This window comes from Belonocnema kinseyi, chromosome 8 (assembly GCF_010883055.1).
Source record: "Belonocnema kinseyi isolate 2016_QV_RU_SX_M_011 chromosome 8, B_treatae_v1, whole genome shotgun sequence".
Taxonomy (NCBI): Eukaryota; Metazoa; Arthropoda; class Insecta; order Hymenoptera; family Cynipidae; genus Belonocnema; species Belonocnema kinseyi.
In genome coordinates, this window is record NC_046664.1 from 62757818 (window position 1) to 62775384 (window position 17567).

The window sequence follows — 17567 nt, forward strand, 5'->3', positions numbered from 1 at the left end:
ATTATATTAATTTATAAACAATAAAAAATTCTAATTTAATATTGGGTTTTCAATTACTTTTGACCAGCCCTAATGCTCATAGATGCACAAGTATAGATTGTGTGGCCCACTTTTAAAAATCAGTTTTTCTCTTTCAAAAATTAAACGCAAATTCAAGAAAAAAGGGAAAAAATTCTGAAATATAGAGAAAATAGGAGATCTCTAAGAAAATAGGGGACTGTAATCCCTAAAATTTCAATTTTACTGCGTTATATAACGTATGGATTAGCAATCCATGCAAACTTCTGTTTTTATTATACGAAAAGTGACTAATCTGCAATTCCAGGCTCAGAAGAGGTAAGTAAAAAGACTCATTTTTAATTTATTATACATATATTTTTCGTGTTTTACTCGAATCACTTCATCTTCTCCATTTTCTTACTAAATTAGCAGAAAAAATGCATGTGACGAGCATTTTTTCTGTACATTTTAATGCAAAGTACCCAATTTTTATCAACATTTTTTTCCTAAAGGGCAACATTATTAAGTTATACAGTAAGTTCGTGATTTTTAAGAGTATGTACATTAAAAAGAAACCTGCCCAAATGTCAGCCGAAAAGTTATACTGTATTTCTTGAATCACATAATTTAATCGCCTCGATATTATAATATTTATTTAATTAAATTTAATAAACCAGGAACCTGATCGAAACTATGAAGAACTTGTTTAGAACAGCAATATAGTGTAGTTCGGGCCCCTATTTAAAACACTACCACTTGCAGTCAATGCGCAATGAGTTTATTTTTAAATAATGATCGGAGTGTCTTCCAATTCTTCGTCGGTTGGAAGGGAAAAGTTCGCAGGGTCGAAATAGTCTTTGTCGATTGGAGGAAGACCAAGTTCTTCTCTGCGTCGAAGTTCAAGGTAAGCTTCCCGTTGTGCCCAATCTTGCATTCTCGTGTTTGGTAAATACATCATGTAATAAAAACCGAAAACTATACAGAGCGTAACGGATACAAACATAGATTCATGTATGTAATGACGATCAATTTTCTTGTCGGTCTTATCATATCCCCAGCTCACCCAATTCTTTTTACTTGGTGGGGGTCCATGGGATTGGCAGTCTGTTAGTTCGGTGATATTTTTTTTCGACGACGTACTAATAGTCCGACAGAGACTCTGATTCTTTGATATCAAGCTAAGGCCTCTGTTTAAGCCTTGCAGAGTGCGAAGACGAACCAACCCGGCCATTGTCAAAGCTGCCCTACAATTTAAAAGGGGAATTATAATTATTAGAAAATAAAGAGGACTTATGGTTTTCGTTCTACTGTTCCAACTAGAATAATAACTGGTCTATATTTTGGCATTCTGGGGGCTTTAATTTTGCGATTTTGCCACAAAATTGCAAGCTGAAACAATGTCGATCAAATAATAATATAGTGATTGCCGTAAGTGCTTTCCTTTTTTTATGAATAGAATATTTCAAAAATTAGGGTTACTACAAAATCCTAATTTCGAAATTCTCTGACTTTTCACTGAACAATTTTACATTTTCCTTGACCCTTATATATTTTTCTCATAGGTAAGGAAGTTTAAGTTAAACGAATTAATTTGCAACTAAAATGAACAATCTTCAACCAAAGAAATTAATTTTTAACCAAATAGTTGGATTTTTTTGATCAAAAATATGAATTTTCAATGGAGAATATTAATTTTCGATAAAAAAGGGTCGAATTAAAAAAAATACATACGTTTTTAACTAAAAACGATAAGTTTTCAATCAGAAATGGAATTTTCAAATTTCAAAGAAAAATCAATAGTATGTTAGATTTTTTTCTTTCTCGTCGGAAAAATCTTTCTTTGTTAAAAATTCAACTATCCTGTTGAAAAGTTTTTTAGCGCATTCCACTGTTTTTAATTTAAAATTAAAATCCTCTTTCTTTGTAGTATCCTCTATTTGATTTCTCGTTTAGAATTAGTCTTTTTTTTATAGAAAATTCAAATACTTGATTGAAAGATGAATTAAATTCTTCAATATTAATTTTTTATTTGAAGGTTCTTCATTTTAGTTGAAAATTCTTCTCTTTAATTAAATAAGCGATTATTTTATTTTGACTAAAAGATGAATTAAATTCTTCAATTTTTTTTTCTTTTTAGTTGAAGATTCTTCATTTTTGTTGAAAATGCGTCTCTGATTTAAAATCATGTATTTATTTTGGAAATTCGTCATTATGGATAATAAATCTGTTTACAATTAAATATGAATTTGAATTTTCTATAAAAAAAGACTAATTCTAAACGAGAAATAAAATAGAGGATACTACAAAGAAAGAGGATTTTAATTTTAAATTAAAAACAGTGGAATGCGCTAAAAAAACTTTTCAACAGGATAGTTGAATTTTCAACTAAAATGAAGATTCTTAAAAAAAAGTAATAGATGACATTTTAGCGAAAAAGGACTTTAATTAAAAATAGAAAACAGTTAAATGAATAAAAAAAATTCTGCAAGAGATTAAAATTTTCAACCAGGAAAGATTTTTCAATCAAGAAAGAAAAATATGCAACCAAACTGTTGAGTTTTTTAGACAGGACGAATTTTCTAACCAGTTGACTTCTTAACCAAAAATGTCATTTTTCGAGCAAAACGTTCATTCTAAACACAAAAAGACGAATTTTCAAAAAAAAAATATTACTTTTTAATCCAATACATTTATTTTTAATAACATGGTTGAATTTTCAAACAAAAAATATAAATTTTCAACAAAAAAATTCATTTTAAACTTAGTAGTCCAACAAAACATTTGAATTCTTACCTCAAAAGAATGACTTTTTAAAAAATAGTTCAATTAAATTCATTACACTAGTGCGTGTCACGTTTTGTACCAGGCTCGGGGTGAGAACGAACAAAAGCACTCCTTTTTTATTTGTATTTTTTATTCGTTATTAAGTGTTTTACCACATTTATTTCTTTACGAAATTTAAACATGAAGGTTTAAAATATTTTAAAAACAATTTCCATCTTAGTATTTCACAATAGATGGCGAACATTTTTAATAAAAAAATAACTTCCCCATTCCACCCCGATCTTCCATAATTTTCTAGATAATTAAATTAAATTCAAATTCAGTTTATTGAAAATTCCCTCACTCTGTTAGGTTTTCCTTGACAATTCCCTCACCAGTTTTAAATTGGCCGTGGCTACGTATGCCGAAATTTCGGCACGAACAGCAGAAGTTTTTCTGTACGATTAGCGGGGTCTGGAAAAGATACTATTTGTATTTGAACCGAAATTTCAGTACAAATACACGGATTTTTTCGGTACACAAACACTGCCCTTTAAAATTCCTGACTTTCCCAGAATTCCCAGACCAGTAGAAGCCCTACAATTATTTTCAAGGCCTCAATAAAAAACCTAGGGTTTTAACATAAGTTTAGCACAAAATTGACAATAAGGAAAGAGTTAGAAAGTTATGAAATCGTTTTTACAGACATAACCCCAAAATAAGAAATTATCATTAACCTTTTAACACCAACGTGAGCACACTAGCAGAAGAAAATACTTGACTGCAATCTTAATACTGGAAAAATACACATGTTTGTTAATACAGTTAATAAAAATATAACTTTATTCTATAGTTTAAAAAATTGATTTTTACCAGATTGCAAATGACCGTCAGCCATAAAAGGCCTGTGAATATTTAGCTATGATGATGGGCAAACGTATGAATCTTTATACTCTCGCGAAACTAGCGCCCGTTTTGGGTAAAAGTAAAACGAAAAATATTATTATTTTGCTTATAAAATATACTTTAATTTGTAAATATTAACCCAAAAGAAATTTAATAATACGCCAACAATGTTTCTAAAAGATTCAAGAAACATTTAAAAATTTGAAATTCAATTCCTGGTAGGGATGTGAGTCAATGAAACGTTTTATTATAATTTCAGAAACGTTCGAAAGTAATTTAAAAAACGTTTTAATTTTTTATATTTCAAGTGAAAATATTAAATTTTCTACAAAATAGTTTAATTTTGAATAAAATAGTTATATTTTCAGCCGATGAGATGAATTTTCAACTAATTAATAAATTAGTTATGTAGTTACATTTTCAACCAAGAAAGATAAATTCAACGATAAATGTAATATTTGATATTTAAAGATAATTTTTTTCTTTATTTTACGTTATAAACATTTAATTCAACTGAAAAAAACCAATTTTAAACAAAATAGTTAAATCCTCAATCAAAATAGATTAATTTCAAATCTTTAGATTGAAATGTCCGTTAAAATGTTTACCAAATTCAAGCAATGATTGAATTTTAGCTATGAATCACTTATTTTCACTTATACATAAGTAATTTTGGCTGATTCATCACTAAAAAATAGCTAATTCATAACTAGAATTCACTAGACAATAATTCATATTAGCAATAAATTTCACTGATTCAAATTTATGAATAACCTATAATTGAATTTTCCACCGTGAACAAATATAATAGATATCGTATTGTTGTATTTTGAATATCAAACAAGTTTTTTCATATACATAAGGTAAATTTTTGGTTTGAAATCTCTAAACTACTAAAGAAAACCACTTCTAAGTACCCGATTTAGCTTTAGCAAATCAACAACATTCGGGATAATCCAATCATAAACAGACAGGGCTGTTGAATCCTCGTGATTCGCGTATATTATATTATTATTAGCTTATTTATATTTGTGTTATTAGCTTAGAAAGCTGGAAATTTTTCTGAGAAAATAAAAGTAATTTTCCAATGCGTATTTTTTTATTCAGGACTGCACACTGTAAACCTGGAGGTTTTAAATCTGAAAACTTTTTAAATCCGAATTAATTAGGTATTTAAGGTTTGGTGCGAGAAATCCAAGATGTCTGCACGCTGGGGTTCACGAAACATAGATTTTGAATTAACCTTGAAATGAACAATTTAGATAGATTTTGTTTCTAGTTGCCTTGTTGGTTATTGACAAATCTGAGTGGTCGAGAACCTTGATACGAACTCTGTATGAAATATTAATTCAAATTATTAATTCAAAATTCAGGGAAAATTTAAGTTTCCCAGGTAGGACACAATATTCGGGGAAGATTTCCTGAAACTATGATAATGCAAGGGTCGCTTGTTAGGGAATATATTGCACGGTTATGTTCAGGACAGTCTGGAACGTCTGGAAGATGCGTATTTTTAATCCGGTGTACAGTACATAGTCTTCTATGGCAACTGCTGCTCTGCAGTAACTTTTTTGCCCGACATTTTAAAAATTTTCTTTAATTTAATTTTGTTGTGCATATGGAGAATAAACATGTTACGTATGTTTCGAAGTAATACAGGAGTACCAAAAAAATATCGTAAAAGCGGTAATGGTCTTGGTTGAACGCATCTTGCCTTGCCTGGGTACAGAGGGGAAAACCTTATTTTTTAATAACTCAGAACATTTTTTATTTTCAAGAGCTATTTAATTCAATTATAAAATCGATATTTTTTGGTTTGTAACGATTTTATGATTTAATTGAATAGATTTAAAAAAATAAAGAAGACTATCAAAATATATTTATGGAGACATATTTTCACCCCAAGTTATATAAAAATACAGTTTATTCTGTTTATTTCCTATATGCTTTTGGTATTATTCCTTGACACTCGACGTGCGGCCATATTTCCAGTTGATGTCACTGAATCAAATAATTAATACAAAACTCGATATTTATGTATTTTTATAAATTTATAGCAATATTTATATTAACTTATATTATTGTTAAAGTTATCATTGATATATTAATATAAGAGAACATACAATTAATTTTTTTAATTCAGTACTTAATACCATTATTTAAATATTAAAAATTTTCCCGCTTTAATATTTGACATGTTTGAAACTTTCTCAGAGTTTCATCAGAGTTTCATGAAACTCTATCTTAAGTTCTCGAGAATTTTCTCTACACGTGTGTATTTCTGGGATATAAGAATGGCGGAGTTTACTTTAATTTTGCGTGTCCATTTCACGTGAACTGTATGTTTCTTGCTGAAATCTGCTGGACTCACAGAGTGTCTTTTGAATCTAGGATATAGCAATTTTATACCGAAAATCGGCACATTACTTTTTAAAATAGTTCTTGAAGCAGAAAGCAAAAAATGGCGTTAGCATCGATCTGTAGACTCAGCACGACCAGTTCGACCTTCAGCCATTTAAATCATTTGGGAGCCACCACCCGGCAGAGATCTTTCGCAGCTCTAGTAAAGAGTTTAGCAACAGTAGCTAAAGAAATGAGTCTACCACGTGTTTTTTTCGACATGACCGCGGACGGCAAACCCGTGGGTCGCATTGTAATGGAGGTAAAGTTTATTTATCAATAATTTCTTGCTTAATATTTAAAAAAAATTGAGACCGTAGTTGAAATTTTCTTACGGCCCGGATCTATTGGCCTGGTCGCTGATTAGCCATCTTGAGTCTTATGGGCAGATGGAATTATTATATCGGATTTTCGGATAATTCAATAATCGAATAAAAATGAATGGGAGTGCTGTGTTTTGTTTTGAAATTTGCAATTTCGATGTTCGACATTGTCACATTGTGGGGATCTATTCTCCACGTTGCTGTGATCTAGAAATTTTCCATTCACGGACACGTGGTAAATTGTGAGGAAGTCACCAACACTTTCATACGTCATTACCACTATCAAATAAAAAATTGTGGTTACATACACTCGCCACGTAACAATGATATCATCTCGTTATTGAAACACCTGCTCGTGACCTTTAAAAGGAATTAATCTATTCCAGAATCACTATTAGTTATAAGGATCATTAATTGGAATTTGTGTCTTTTCTGTTTTTTAAATATCAAAAATTTGGGTGACTAGACGTTCTGATTTTTTATTCGTTGTCCTAACTTTCTGATTTTTTGTACTGCGTTCTGATCTTTTATACCTGAAAACAAAAATTCAGTCCAATTTCAGAAACTAAACTTGCATAGAATTTTAATAATATTTAAAAATAATGTTAAACATTGGATTACCTGAAAAATGTGTAGTTCCGAAAAGTGTTTAAACTAATTAACATATTGTACAAATTGATCTCGAAAAAGTTATTTTGTATAATTTATAAACTTGAGGATTTAGCAAATTTATTATGTTGTCAAAAATTCAAGAATTTTGTTAAAAACAAATAAGTCAATTTTGTTGGTTTTAAAATTCAACTATTTCTTCGAATATAATCTTTTTTGTTGAAAATTCATATTTTCGATTTAAAAATTCAACTTCTTTGTGGGAAACTTGTCTTTTTGGTATGAAAAATCCACATTTTAGCTAAAAATGCAACTGCTTGGTTGAAAACTTACCTTTTTTTATCAAGAGTTTTCAACAAACTTGTTGAAACTTCGTCTTAATTTAATTCAGCTGTTTATGGTTTAAAATTGAATTATTTTTGGTTGAAATATCAACTGATATATTTTTCTTTGAAAATGTTATCTTTTTTAGTTGAAAATTCATGTATTTCGTTGAAAATCGATTTCTCTAGTTAAAAATTTAACTATTTTGTTAAAAGTTCATTGTTTTTTGTTTAAAAAGACCTGTCTGACTATTATTGTGATTTAATATACTATAAAAATATATATTCTTTTTATTTGAAGTCGTTTCAATTTAATAATTGCTTAATTGTTATCCATCCAGAAAAAATCAGCACTTCCACTTAAAAATTAAAAAACTAATTTATTGCTTGTTTTGAATGAACCTTTAAATAGTGCGAAACACTAAAAAAAATTATTTTTTTTTAAACTAAAACATTTCAAATTTAATGGGTTAAAAGTCTAATATTTTAGACTAAAACAATATTTGAATTGGGTATTGAAATTGAATAAAAGCAAAAGTGTTTGATTATGAATCTATCATTTTGAAATTATTTGAAAATTAAAAACAGTTAATTTAAACGTTAAGATCTGTAAGTTGCTTAATTTTGAACAGATTGAGAATCCTCTTGAAAAATTAATTATTGTTCAATTTTTAACACTCGAACTATAATTTAGTTTTAAAAATCACCAAATCATTTTTAATAAGTAAAATAAAAGTCACTATAGTTACACGTTTTAAACTGAATGATTTTGTAATCGTTAAATTTAAAAATTGAACTTCATATTTAAAAAGTCAAAATCGAACTTATTTTAAATTACACAATATCATGTGACATAAAATTTGTCATATTCCAAGCTATTGGACAGATTTTTCTTGTAAATGTTGGTGGAATTTCCGGTAAAAAACTAAATTCAGTGTCATTTTCTAGTTTCCCGGTCCAGTGGCTACCATGCATTAGTAATATATATTGTAATTTTAAAGTCGTAATGCACGAAAAAATTTATGGAAGTTTACCAAGATGTGGGGAAAAAATACTGAAATAGGATCGGCAGCATTGGTATTGTTAATTTTATCAGTTCGTATGACAAAAATGCAAAAAAGTCAACAATTTTTTACAAAAAAATGACGAGGAAAATAGTTTTAACTACTTATTTTTCTAAATAAATAATTTGAAAAAATTTGATAAAATAATTTGATAATAAAAACCACCAAGGGCGTAAATCAATAAGTTTGTTTTGCCAGCTTTAAAACTTCTTCCCGGAAAGTCTACACGCTCAAAGTGTTGAGTATTGATTAGTGATTATCTAAGAAAGTGTATGGGCTTTCTGGAGTTATTTTGGGTTTATATTTTATGGAATAATATTAAACTGCAAGCTACTTCAGTGGGAGGAAAGAAAAGCAGTTTATAAATTTTATTAAAAAATAGTAGTAATTTCCTAATTCTCAATTTTCATCAAGAAATTACTGATAATTTTTAATTCAATTAGTTTGGTAGAATAAAAAAATAAGTGTTGTTTAATTTTATGTTAAGTTTTTTAGCAGAATCTTCTGTAACTGAAAAGTATAGGTGAATTATATTAATTAATTATATAATATAAAGATGAGTATAATTATATTAAGTGTAAAAAAAACTTCTTATCATTTTTATATATCTTAACAATTTCACTGAATTCTCAGTACTGTAAAACTACTTTAATGCCTTCTTTCCGGTCAAGTAAACGCATTAATTTAAAACATATTCCGGGTGCGTATAAAATAACAGGAACGAGGCAGTTAAATGGTTTTCCTTGCAGTAGAGAGTGTTCTTAGATCGCAAAAGTTTTTGTTGAAAAATTCCAAAACTTAAAAATATTTTGTCATTACATATATTTTTTACCGTTAAAGCAACAAATATGGCGATTAGTTATTTTGATTGTTATATTTAACCAAAATAATGGAGAATTTCTGAATAAAAACTAAGAAGTTAGAACAAAAAAAGTTAGCATTTTAATTGTATAGCACCCATTAGTGTTGAAACAAAATTATTTTCATTTTTTATTTTATTCTAAAAATTTTGTTTTGTTTCAATCCTATTTGTTACGATTGAAAAAAAATTTACTCGTCTTTTCTAAAAATGATAAATAAAGAATTTGTAAATCTTTTTTGGGTGAACAAGTTTTTTCAATTTTTTTCGGGCCTTGCGTAATTTTTCAACAACAAAATTTGTATTTCAAATGCTATTTTTTTACAATTAAAACATAAACTACGCATCCCATAAAAATATTCATGACAAATTTTTAGCTCTTTTTTACAAGAGCAACTTTTATCCATGATTTTTTTCATATCCTGTGTCGTTTGTCGAAAAATTTAATTTTTTAATATTTTTAATGCTGTTTTGTACGATTAAAAGAAAAACTATGCTTCCTATCAAAAAGTAAATCTTTTCCAAATGCACAATTTTGTTTACTCGTCATTTTCCGTATTTTGCATGATTTGATCGGAAAATGGAATTTTTGATTTTCCATTCTTTTTTATGCTGTCAATATTTGAATTTTTGATTTTTGAAGAAAATTCAAAAAGTTGTTATGACAATATAGTAGTGCATTCTAAAATCAACATTTTTCTTCTCTTGGTGGATTTTCGTATGGTGCGTTATTTGACTTAAAATGTTAATTTTTGTTTATTTTTTGGAATTTTGCAAATGCTATTGGGAATGGTGGTCTACCATTTCGCCACCTGGTGCCCAAAACTGGAACTAGAAAGAGTGGGTACAATTTTATAGTTGTACATTCATTTTTGCATAAAAGTGTTTTTACGATAGTTTTGTGAAGTATAAAACAATGATTGAATACTAAAAATAAATCTTCATAAAAAGCAAATAGTTTTAGATAGAATTTCCATATTATAAAGTAAAAAAACACATTTTTGTCAAATAGGTTTAAAAAAAATATTTCACTATTTTCATGATAAAGTTTATCCAGATTATGCGAAGAATACGAATAATAGACGATTTAGGGTGGCCGTTTTAATCCAAGAAAAAATTCCCGGTCATTTTCCGATTATCAACAATTTTTCATGGTCAATGAAATTTAAAAAATCGAACTCTAAACCTAACAATTTTTAATTAAATGCAGTGAAACTGCAAAGTAAATTTGTTAACTTTTTTAAATTTTAGAGTTCAAAGATTCAGATCTAGTTCTCAATATATAATTCCACGTTATCATCCCCAATGCTTTAAAGTTTAAATTGAAGAATCAATAAATGAATTCCATTTTTTTTTTAAATTATATCATTTAAAGCAATTTTAAGCCAGCATCATTAAAAATGGAACGATTATATTTTTTATAAACGGAACACTTCTTAAATTAACAGTTAAATTATTTATATTTTAAATGGTCAATAAATCCTTAAAATGCTTCCAAATTTTATTTGAAAATCTTGAAACGTCTGCAAGTTGTTCACATTTTTTTTCAATTTCTTTTTAAATTCTGCTAAATTCAACAAATTTCCTTAAAATTTTCCACGTTGATTTTTGATAATTTTGTAAATCTTTCTAAATCCTTTTGAATAATCACTGAAAATTTTCTTTTCAAATTAAAAATCATTATTAATTTTCATAGGAAATGTTTTTCAATTTTCTGAAGTCATTCCAAATTCTTAAAAATCTTTTACATTTTTTCTTCTAAATCTGTCAAAATCTATATTCTGGCGGCACACTACAAACTTTGTTTGGATGATTTTAAATCATTTCAAATTTTAAATTGAATTTTAATTTTTTCAAAACTTCTAAATATTTCTTCAACTTCCTTGAATTTAAAAAAAACATAATATGTGTTCAATTGTTATTTATAAATCGAAGTTAAACAATTTTACTTACAAATTAAATTTTTTAAATAGAACAATTAAAATGTAACGTTCAAATTTTAGTTTTTATTATTTAACTATAAATACAGATTTTAAATGAACTGAAATAATATTTGAAATTTAATAAAAGCCTTTGTTTATGAATATATTATTTTGAAATTATTTTAAAATTGGAAATAGTTTATAAAGATTCAATCGGGCGTTTACATTTGTTTAACTAATAAGACTTTTCAATTGAAATAGTTTATATAATTTTATACGATAGGAACTGGAAATTCTAAAATTGCGAACTGATTTCGAATCGTCTTGCCAACTTAATTATTATTCACTTTTTAAATCTTTAAGAACAGTTTAGTTTTAACAATCATAACTAATTTATATTCACAGTTGATAAACTGAAAATGTATTTTTTAGAAAGGATGGAATTCACAGTTGGACAGATATTTCTGTAAAAAAATATGTTTATTCACCTTATAAGATGTAAATTCCATCTGCACCCCTTTGTTTTCGATAATGACTTACTTTTGGTATCCAACAAATACTTTAAACTCCACAACAAAAATCGTTAAAACACCTTTATCCAAAAATTAATGTACAGCTTTAAAGTCGTACCTATTCTTTCTAGTTCGGATTTTTGTCACCAGGTGGCACATCGCAGTTTAAACATTCCCAATAACTGTTAATTCTTTTCATAAAAAAAGTCATTAGGATAAATTGTTTGTCTTTTTGAATACTATGAGTAGTCGTACATAGAATTTTTGAATCTTGAAAAAAATTGGTCTAAAAAATTTTCAAAAATGTACCAATGGCCAATCCATTCTGGCAGTTCTTTCGAAAGTTATCGTGCTAACAAATTAAAAATATATAGACACACAAATACATTCGTAAAAAACCTGTTTTTCGGATCCAGGGGGTCTCAAAATGTGGACATTTCGAGGCGTCCTAAAGATAGGATGCCAACGCGCTCGATCGACTAGATGATACTTAACCAAAAATATAAACAATAAAAAGCTAACGAAGAAGTAAGCACTAGAAAGTTTTAGATCGCGGAATTGAGCAAGATGAAGCTAGAAGTTGGCCAAAACTAGAAGATGCTCGCTCGCTCCATCAAACCATTGAAGTGCTATCTCGGGCGAGCAAAGCATGAAGGTCCCACTTCTCGCTTATAAACTAAACGTGAGAAGTGGCAACCTTCATGCTTTGCTCGCCCGAGATAGAACTTTCATGATTTGATGAAGCGAGTGAGTACCTTTTAGTTTTGGTCAACTTCTAGCCTCATCTTGCTCAGTTACGCGAGCAACACTTTCTAGCGCTAACTTCTCGGTTAGTTTTTTATTGTTTTTATTTTTGGTTAAGTACCGTCAAGTCGTGTCGCGTGCGTTGGCACCCTACCGTTAGGACGCCTCGATTTGTCAAAAACTGGGGGGAGGGTTCCATTTTTACATACGTCTAATACCTTCTCTGATGAGAATGTAAAAAACTGATCCTTTGTTGTAGTTACGAAGTGATGTAACTCCTAAAACCGCAGAAAACTTCCGGGCTTTGTGTACGGGAGAACTGGGCTTTGGCTACAAAGGAAGTAGCTTTCACAGAGTCATTCCGAACTTCATGTGCCAGGGCGGAGACTTCACCAATCACAACGGCACCGGAGGAAAGTCTATTTATGGTAACAAATTTGAGGACGAGAACTTCGAATTGAAGCACACCGGACCTGGAGTCATGTCTATGGCCAATGCAGGACCAAACACAAATGGTAGTCAATTCTTTATCACGAGTGCGAAAACAAGTTGGCTTGATGGAAAACATGTCGTATTTGGCAAAGTAACCGAAGGCATGGATGTGGTTAGAAAGGTATTCATTTTTGTAATTCATTTTCGAAAATTAACTCTTAAAAATAGAATTTTTTTTATTTTGAATTTTAATGCATATCGTCCCCAAAATTTCCCACAAGACATAAAGTAATTTTTGTACATTTTATTCAGAATCGCCAATATTAGGTGAATCGAGTTAAAACTCAATATTGAGCCATTACATGCGAATAAAGAATTACGTTTTAAACATCATCCCCATAAGTCTGTTTGATAGATTCTAAAAAAAACATGAATGAAAAATTGGGTTTTGCGCGTTTTTGGCGCTAAGTATGATTTTTTTTTTCGTTTTTTGTTTTAATGCAAATTGTTTTGTGATACATGAAGTATTACTTCCGACTGGTAATTAAACGTTTATATAACTTGTTTAAACAATTTATTATTGTTTATACAACTTTTTTTCTTGGAATGGAGTTAGACAGTCGTTGTTTCCTCCTAATTTTTCAACTTTTCACTTAAAATGACACTAGAAAGTTACCGCTTTTTCTGAAAATTTCTACTTTACTTTTCAATCAGAGAGAGGCAATAATTAATTCAATTTAACAAACACCATTTTCTAAACAATTGATTATATATGTCAATATTATACTCTTTGAATAATCCTAGAAAGTTTTGGTTCTTCTGAAATATTTAATTTTTTGTCCACTTTTTACTTAGTGAGATAATAATTAATTCAAGTTAACAAAAATAATTGATTAAACCATTTATTATTGTTTATGATTATTTTCTCTGAGTGCAATCCTAAAAAGCTGTGGAATTTATCTAAAATGTTCAGATTTTCTTTGTCTTTTTAGTTAAGAACAAATAATAAATATTAATTTAAACAAAAAGGCTGCCCGTTACTACTAGAAGAAAAATTTACATTTAATATGGTCCATGTAGAAAATTTGAAAAATATTTCAAATATCTATTTTATTTCGGAAAAATATACCCACAAAAAGATAAAAATTGTTTAAAAAACGATTCTCCCAAATATGTATTTATTATTTGTTCATAACTAAAAAGCCAAAGCAAAGTTAAACGTTTCAGAAAAACAGTTACTTTCTAACAAATGTCTAAGATAAGATCGTTATAAATAATGGTGAATTGGAAAAAATCGCAACTATGTGGCATTTGTCGTTTTGACATGGGAGAATAGTTATAAACGATAATAATTTTTTTAAACCAATATTATTTTTAATTTCAAAATTTATTTTTGAAAACTGAAACAATTATAAATGTAAAGCGTTTGAAATTTAATTTTTTTTACAGAAAACGTTATAATTTGGTGAATTGTAAATATAAATTAATTAAACAATTTTAATTGACCTGTAATTCCAGTTAACAAAATTGAACACTAATTGATTTTATGAGACGCTTTTATTAAGTTTCAAATCCTTTTCAAATATTTTTACAGTTTCAAATATTCTATTGTTAGCCCATTTAATGCGATTTTTTTAAACTAAAAAAAGTACCATTTTTTAACATTTAACAATATTTATTCTTTAAAAATGAGCAATTATAAATCAAATATTCAAAATTAAACAAATTGAAACTGAATTGTTAACTTCTGTTTTAATCCTAATTTTAAGTTTTCAGTTAAAAAAATTAATGGTTCAATTTTTAATGTTTGAATTTAAAATTTTAGTTTGTATAAATTTGAACATTAAACAAATTTATCAATTCATTCTGTAATTCAGAGGATTAAAAATGATAGCGCGGATTTATATTTTTTAACCAAAAATCTTCAACCTGTTCAATTTAAATTTATAAATTTTTGCAGTTTTAACGGAATTTAATTTTAAAAAATGCAGTTGAAATCTCATTATAAAATATTATATTTTTAACCTATGCAATTTGAAATTGTTTAATAAAGAAAGCCTTAAATTGTTAAAATTTCAAAGATCTACATTCAAACTTTGAACACTACAATTTTAATTGTTTTATTTAAATATTTTTAAATTGTAAGTGAAATTCTATAAATTTGATGGATAAATAACAATGGTTAATTTAGAAAAAATTCCATCAGGTTGAGGAAATATTCAGAAGTTTTGAAAAAATCCAAAGTTTATTTGAAACTTGAAATGATTTCAAATTATTTATAACAAAGTGTAGAAGCTTTTTGGCAAATTACGAGAAAAAATGGTAGAAGGTTTTTATGAATTGTGAAACGTTTTATAAGAATACAAAATTTCGAAGATTCCTAGGAAAATTGAAAACGGTTTTTTTGTTTTGAAAAATTAATTTGAAGACTATATTTAAAAATATTTTCAATTTAAATCTTATGACTCAATAAATAATTTTAGTACTATGAAAAAGATTTCCAAAATGGTAATAAAAATCCGAAAGATTTTAAGGCAATGTTTTTGATTTTTCAGGATTACATTTTTTTAAATTTCAATCATTTAAACAAATATTTAAAAGTTTAGAAAAAATTTGAAGAGATATTTAAATATTTAGGCAAAATTAAGTATATTTTAAAACAAATTTTGATGTATGAATAACAATTGAACAATTAATGATTAGAAACTATTAAAAGTGAAACTAATATAACTTATAATTAAAAAAATGTCCAGTTTGAACAAAAAATGGTTCATTTTTTAATTTTTGTATGTTTCTAGCTTGAAAATGCTTAATATGATATAATGTTCAAAATTTACAAATTTATTAATTTATTCTTCAATGTAGAGTATTGAAAATGATAACGTCGATTTATATTTTGTGAACGGAATCTGAATCTTTGAACTGTAGGATTTATAAATGTTAAAAATTAAAAATTTTATAGTTTGTATTTAATTTAAAATTGTTCAATTGAAAAGTATTAACAGTTTTCACTTTATACGTGGAAATTATTGAGCGTTTGAATACAAAATGTTTAAACTTCAATATTAAAAGTTAAAAATTCAAGATTTCCACTGTGAGAGCGTTAATTTTCACTTCAGTTTTTATTACTTCAAATGAAAGAATTTTTAGCTGTCAAAGTTTTGAATTCTTAAGTTTCACTGACCGTGAAAAATGACTGGGAACCCGAGAAAAACCGGGAGACGACTTGGAATTTTTGTTTTTTATTTAAACGGCCGCCCTTTCTCTGTAACAGCTTTAAGAATTTACATTACCGATCTATTCTAAAATTCGAAAGAATTTAAGTTATTCTACCACCTAAATTTAACTTTCGAGTCTGAAAATAGATGACATTTCGGTAGAATGAATCGTTTTACTTTCTTTCTTGCAGTTGGAAGCCCTGGGATCGCAAAGTGGCAAGACATCAAAGAAGATCGTAGTACAAGACTGTGGCCAAGTCTCGTAGATCGATTAGTCGGCAATTACCTCAAAGATTGCATTTTTGTTGATCCATTGCCTGCATTCGCCATCCCTATTCAAACATCATACCCAAGTTAAATTTAATTTACTTGGTATTCATTCCTATCTTCCTTATACAGTGAACGAAAATGTCTTCTGCATCTTCCTATTAGTCTGAAAGTCTTCTAGTACTGACTGTACAAATTTAATTTATATCGATCGATGATTTTAAGCACTTCGCATAAGACAAAGTAGCGTTGAAGGTCGTGCATGAAAGAAGCTACGAAATTTGTCCCTTACGAGTGTGAAAACTCGATTTTTGCTGCTTTAGCAAAACGCACACTCAGCCATGCATTTTAAATGATTTAAGTAAACTTTACATTTAGTGTGAAACTATAGTCACGAAAGTCCTGTTGAACTTGAATACGCACCTCTAAGACATCAATGAGCAACGTTGGATGTTTTGCATCTGCTTCTAATTTTTTAAAGTATTATCGTACTTGATATCTGACGAAATATACCTTTGTCTTTTATGCCATAGATCTGATAGTTACACTCTTGAGAATACCGTTGCAGTGTAATAATTAATTTTTGCTTTGCACTTTTGTAGGTACTGACTTTGTAATTTTCTTCCTAGCATGCAAGGACGATATCGAAGAGTGTAGTTGTGACGATCGTATTAATTCCAATTTGTATGAAATAAAACTGTTTTCGAGCAAATTTATTATATTATTTTTCCATATTATTATCAGGCCTCCCCTGGCGGACCGAAGAAACCGAGTGGAGCTTCTATAAAGTACCCGTAAGACCCCATTGGGTCCTCATTCGGTTCATTTTAAAAAACCCCCAAAAAACAGCAAGATCAACTTTTAAACTGTTGAAATTCGGATTCTACGTTGAATTTTCTATCAGAAACCCACGGAGTAATCACAATACTTTTGTTTGCAGCGTTAAAAATGAAGAAATTTTATTAACTTTTGCTGAAGGTGACTTCAAGCGCTTCCATAATAGCTCTAGTAATATGTTGTGCGCGAAGTTTATAAATAAAATTCTCTCACTTGCATCGCAGCGATGTTGTCTGGGGTTTCCACTGCGTGGCGCTAGCATCCAGACAAAATTCTTAAAGTTACCGACGGAACGCTTATTAACTGCATGGACATAGGAAAAAAGGGACTAGGCATATCATTGCGGGGGTGATGCAATGCGGGGGGAGGTCCGCCACGTTTTGAAGTC

The 17567-nt window shown here is 28.4% G+C and overlaps 2 protein-coding genes across 4 annotated transcripts; one reads left to right on the plus strand and one right to left on the minus strand.

Moving 5' to 3' along the window:
- Positions 1-353: 353 nt before the first annotated feature.
- Positions 354-3717, minus strand: LOC117178801 (NADH dehydrogenase [ubiquinone] 1 beta subcomplex subunit 11, mitochondrial). 3 transcript variants are annotated; one of them, XM_033370281.1, is made up of 4 exons: positions 3637-3710; positions 3501-3558; positions 3128-3237; positions 354-1244 (listed from the first exon to the last, which is right to left on the minus strand). In XM_033370281.1, the coding sequence occupies exon 4, from the start codon at positions 1229-1231 to the stop codon at positions 785-787; it is 447 nt and encodes a 148-aa protein (XP_033226172.1). In that variant the 5' UTR covers positions 1232-1244; positions 3128-3237; positions 3501-3558; positions 3637-3710; the 3' UTR covers positions 354-784. The 3 variants fall into 3 exon arrangements, with proteins under 3 accessions (XP_033226172.1, XP_033226171.1, XP_033226173.1); XM_033370280.1 differs by lacking the exon at positions 3128-3237; XM_033370282.1 differs by lacking the exons at positions 3128-3237; positions 3501-3558 and having other exon boundaries at positions 3637-3717.
- Positions 3718-5944: 2227 nt separating this feature from the next.
- On the plus strand, positions 5945-17063 carry LOC117177998 (peptidyl-prolyl cis-trans isomerase). The gene is made up of 3 exons (XM_033369162.1): positions 5945-6331; positions 12685-13038; positions 16267-17063. Exons 1-3 carry the CDS (start codon positions 6131-6133, stop codon positions 16339-16341), a joined length of 630 nt encoding a protein of 209 aa, XP_033225053.1. The 5' UTR covers positions 5945-6130; the 3' UTR covers positions 16342-17063.
- Positions 17064-17567: the final 504 nt, after the last annotated feature.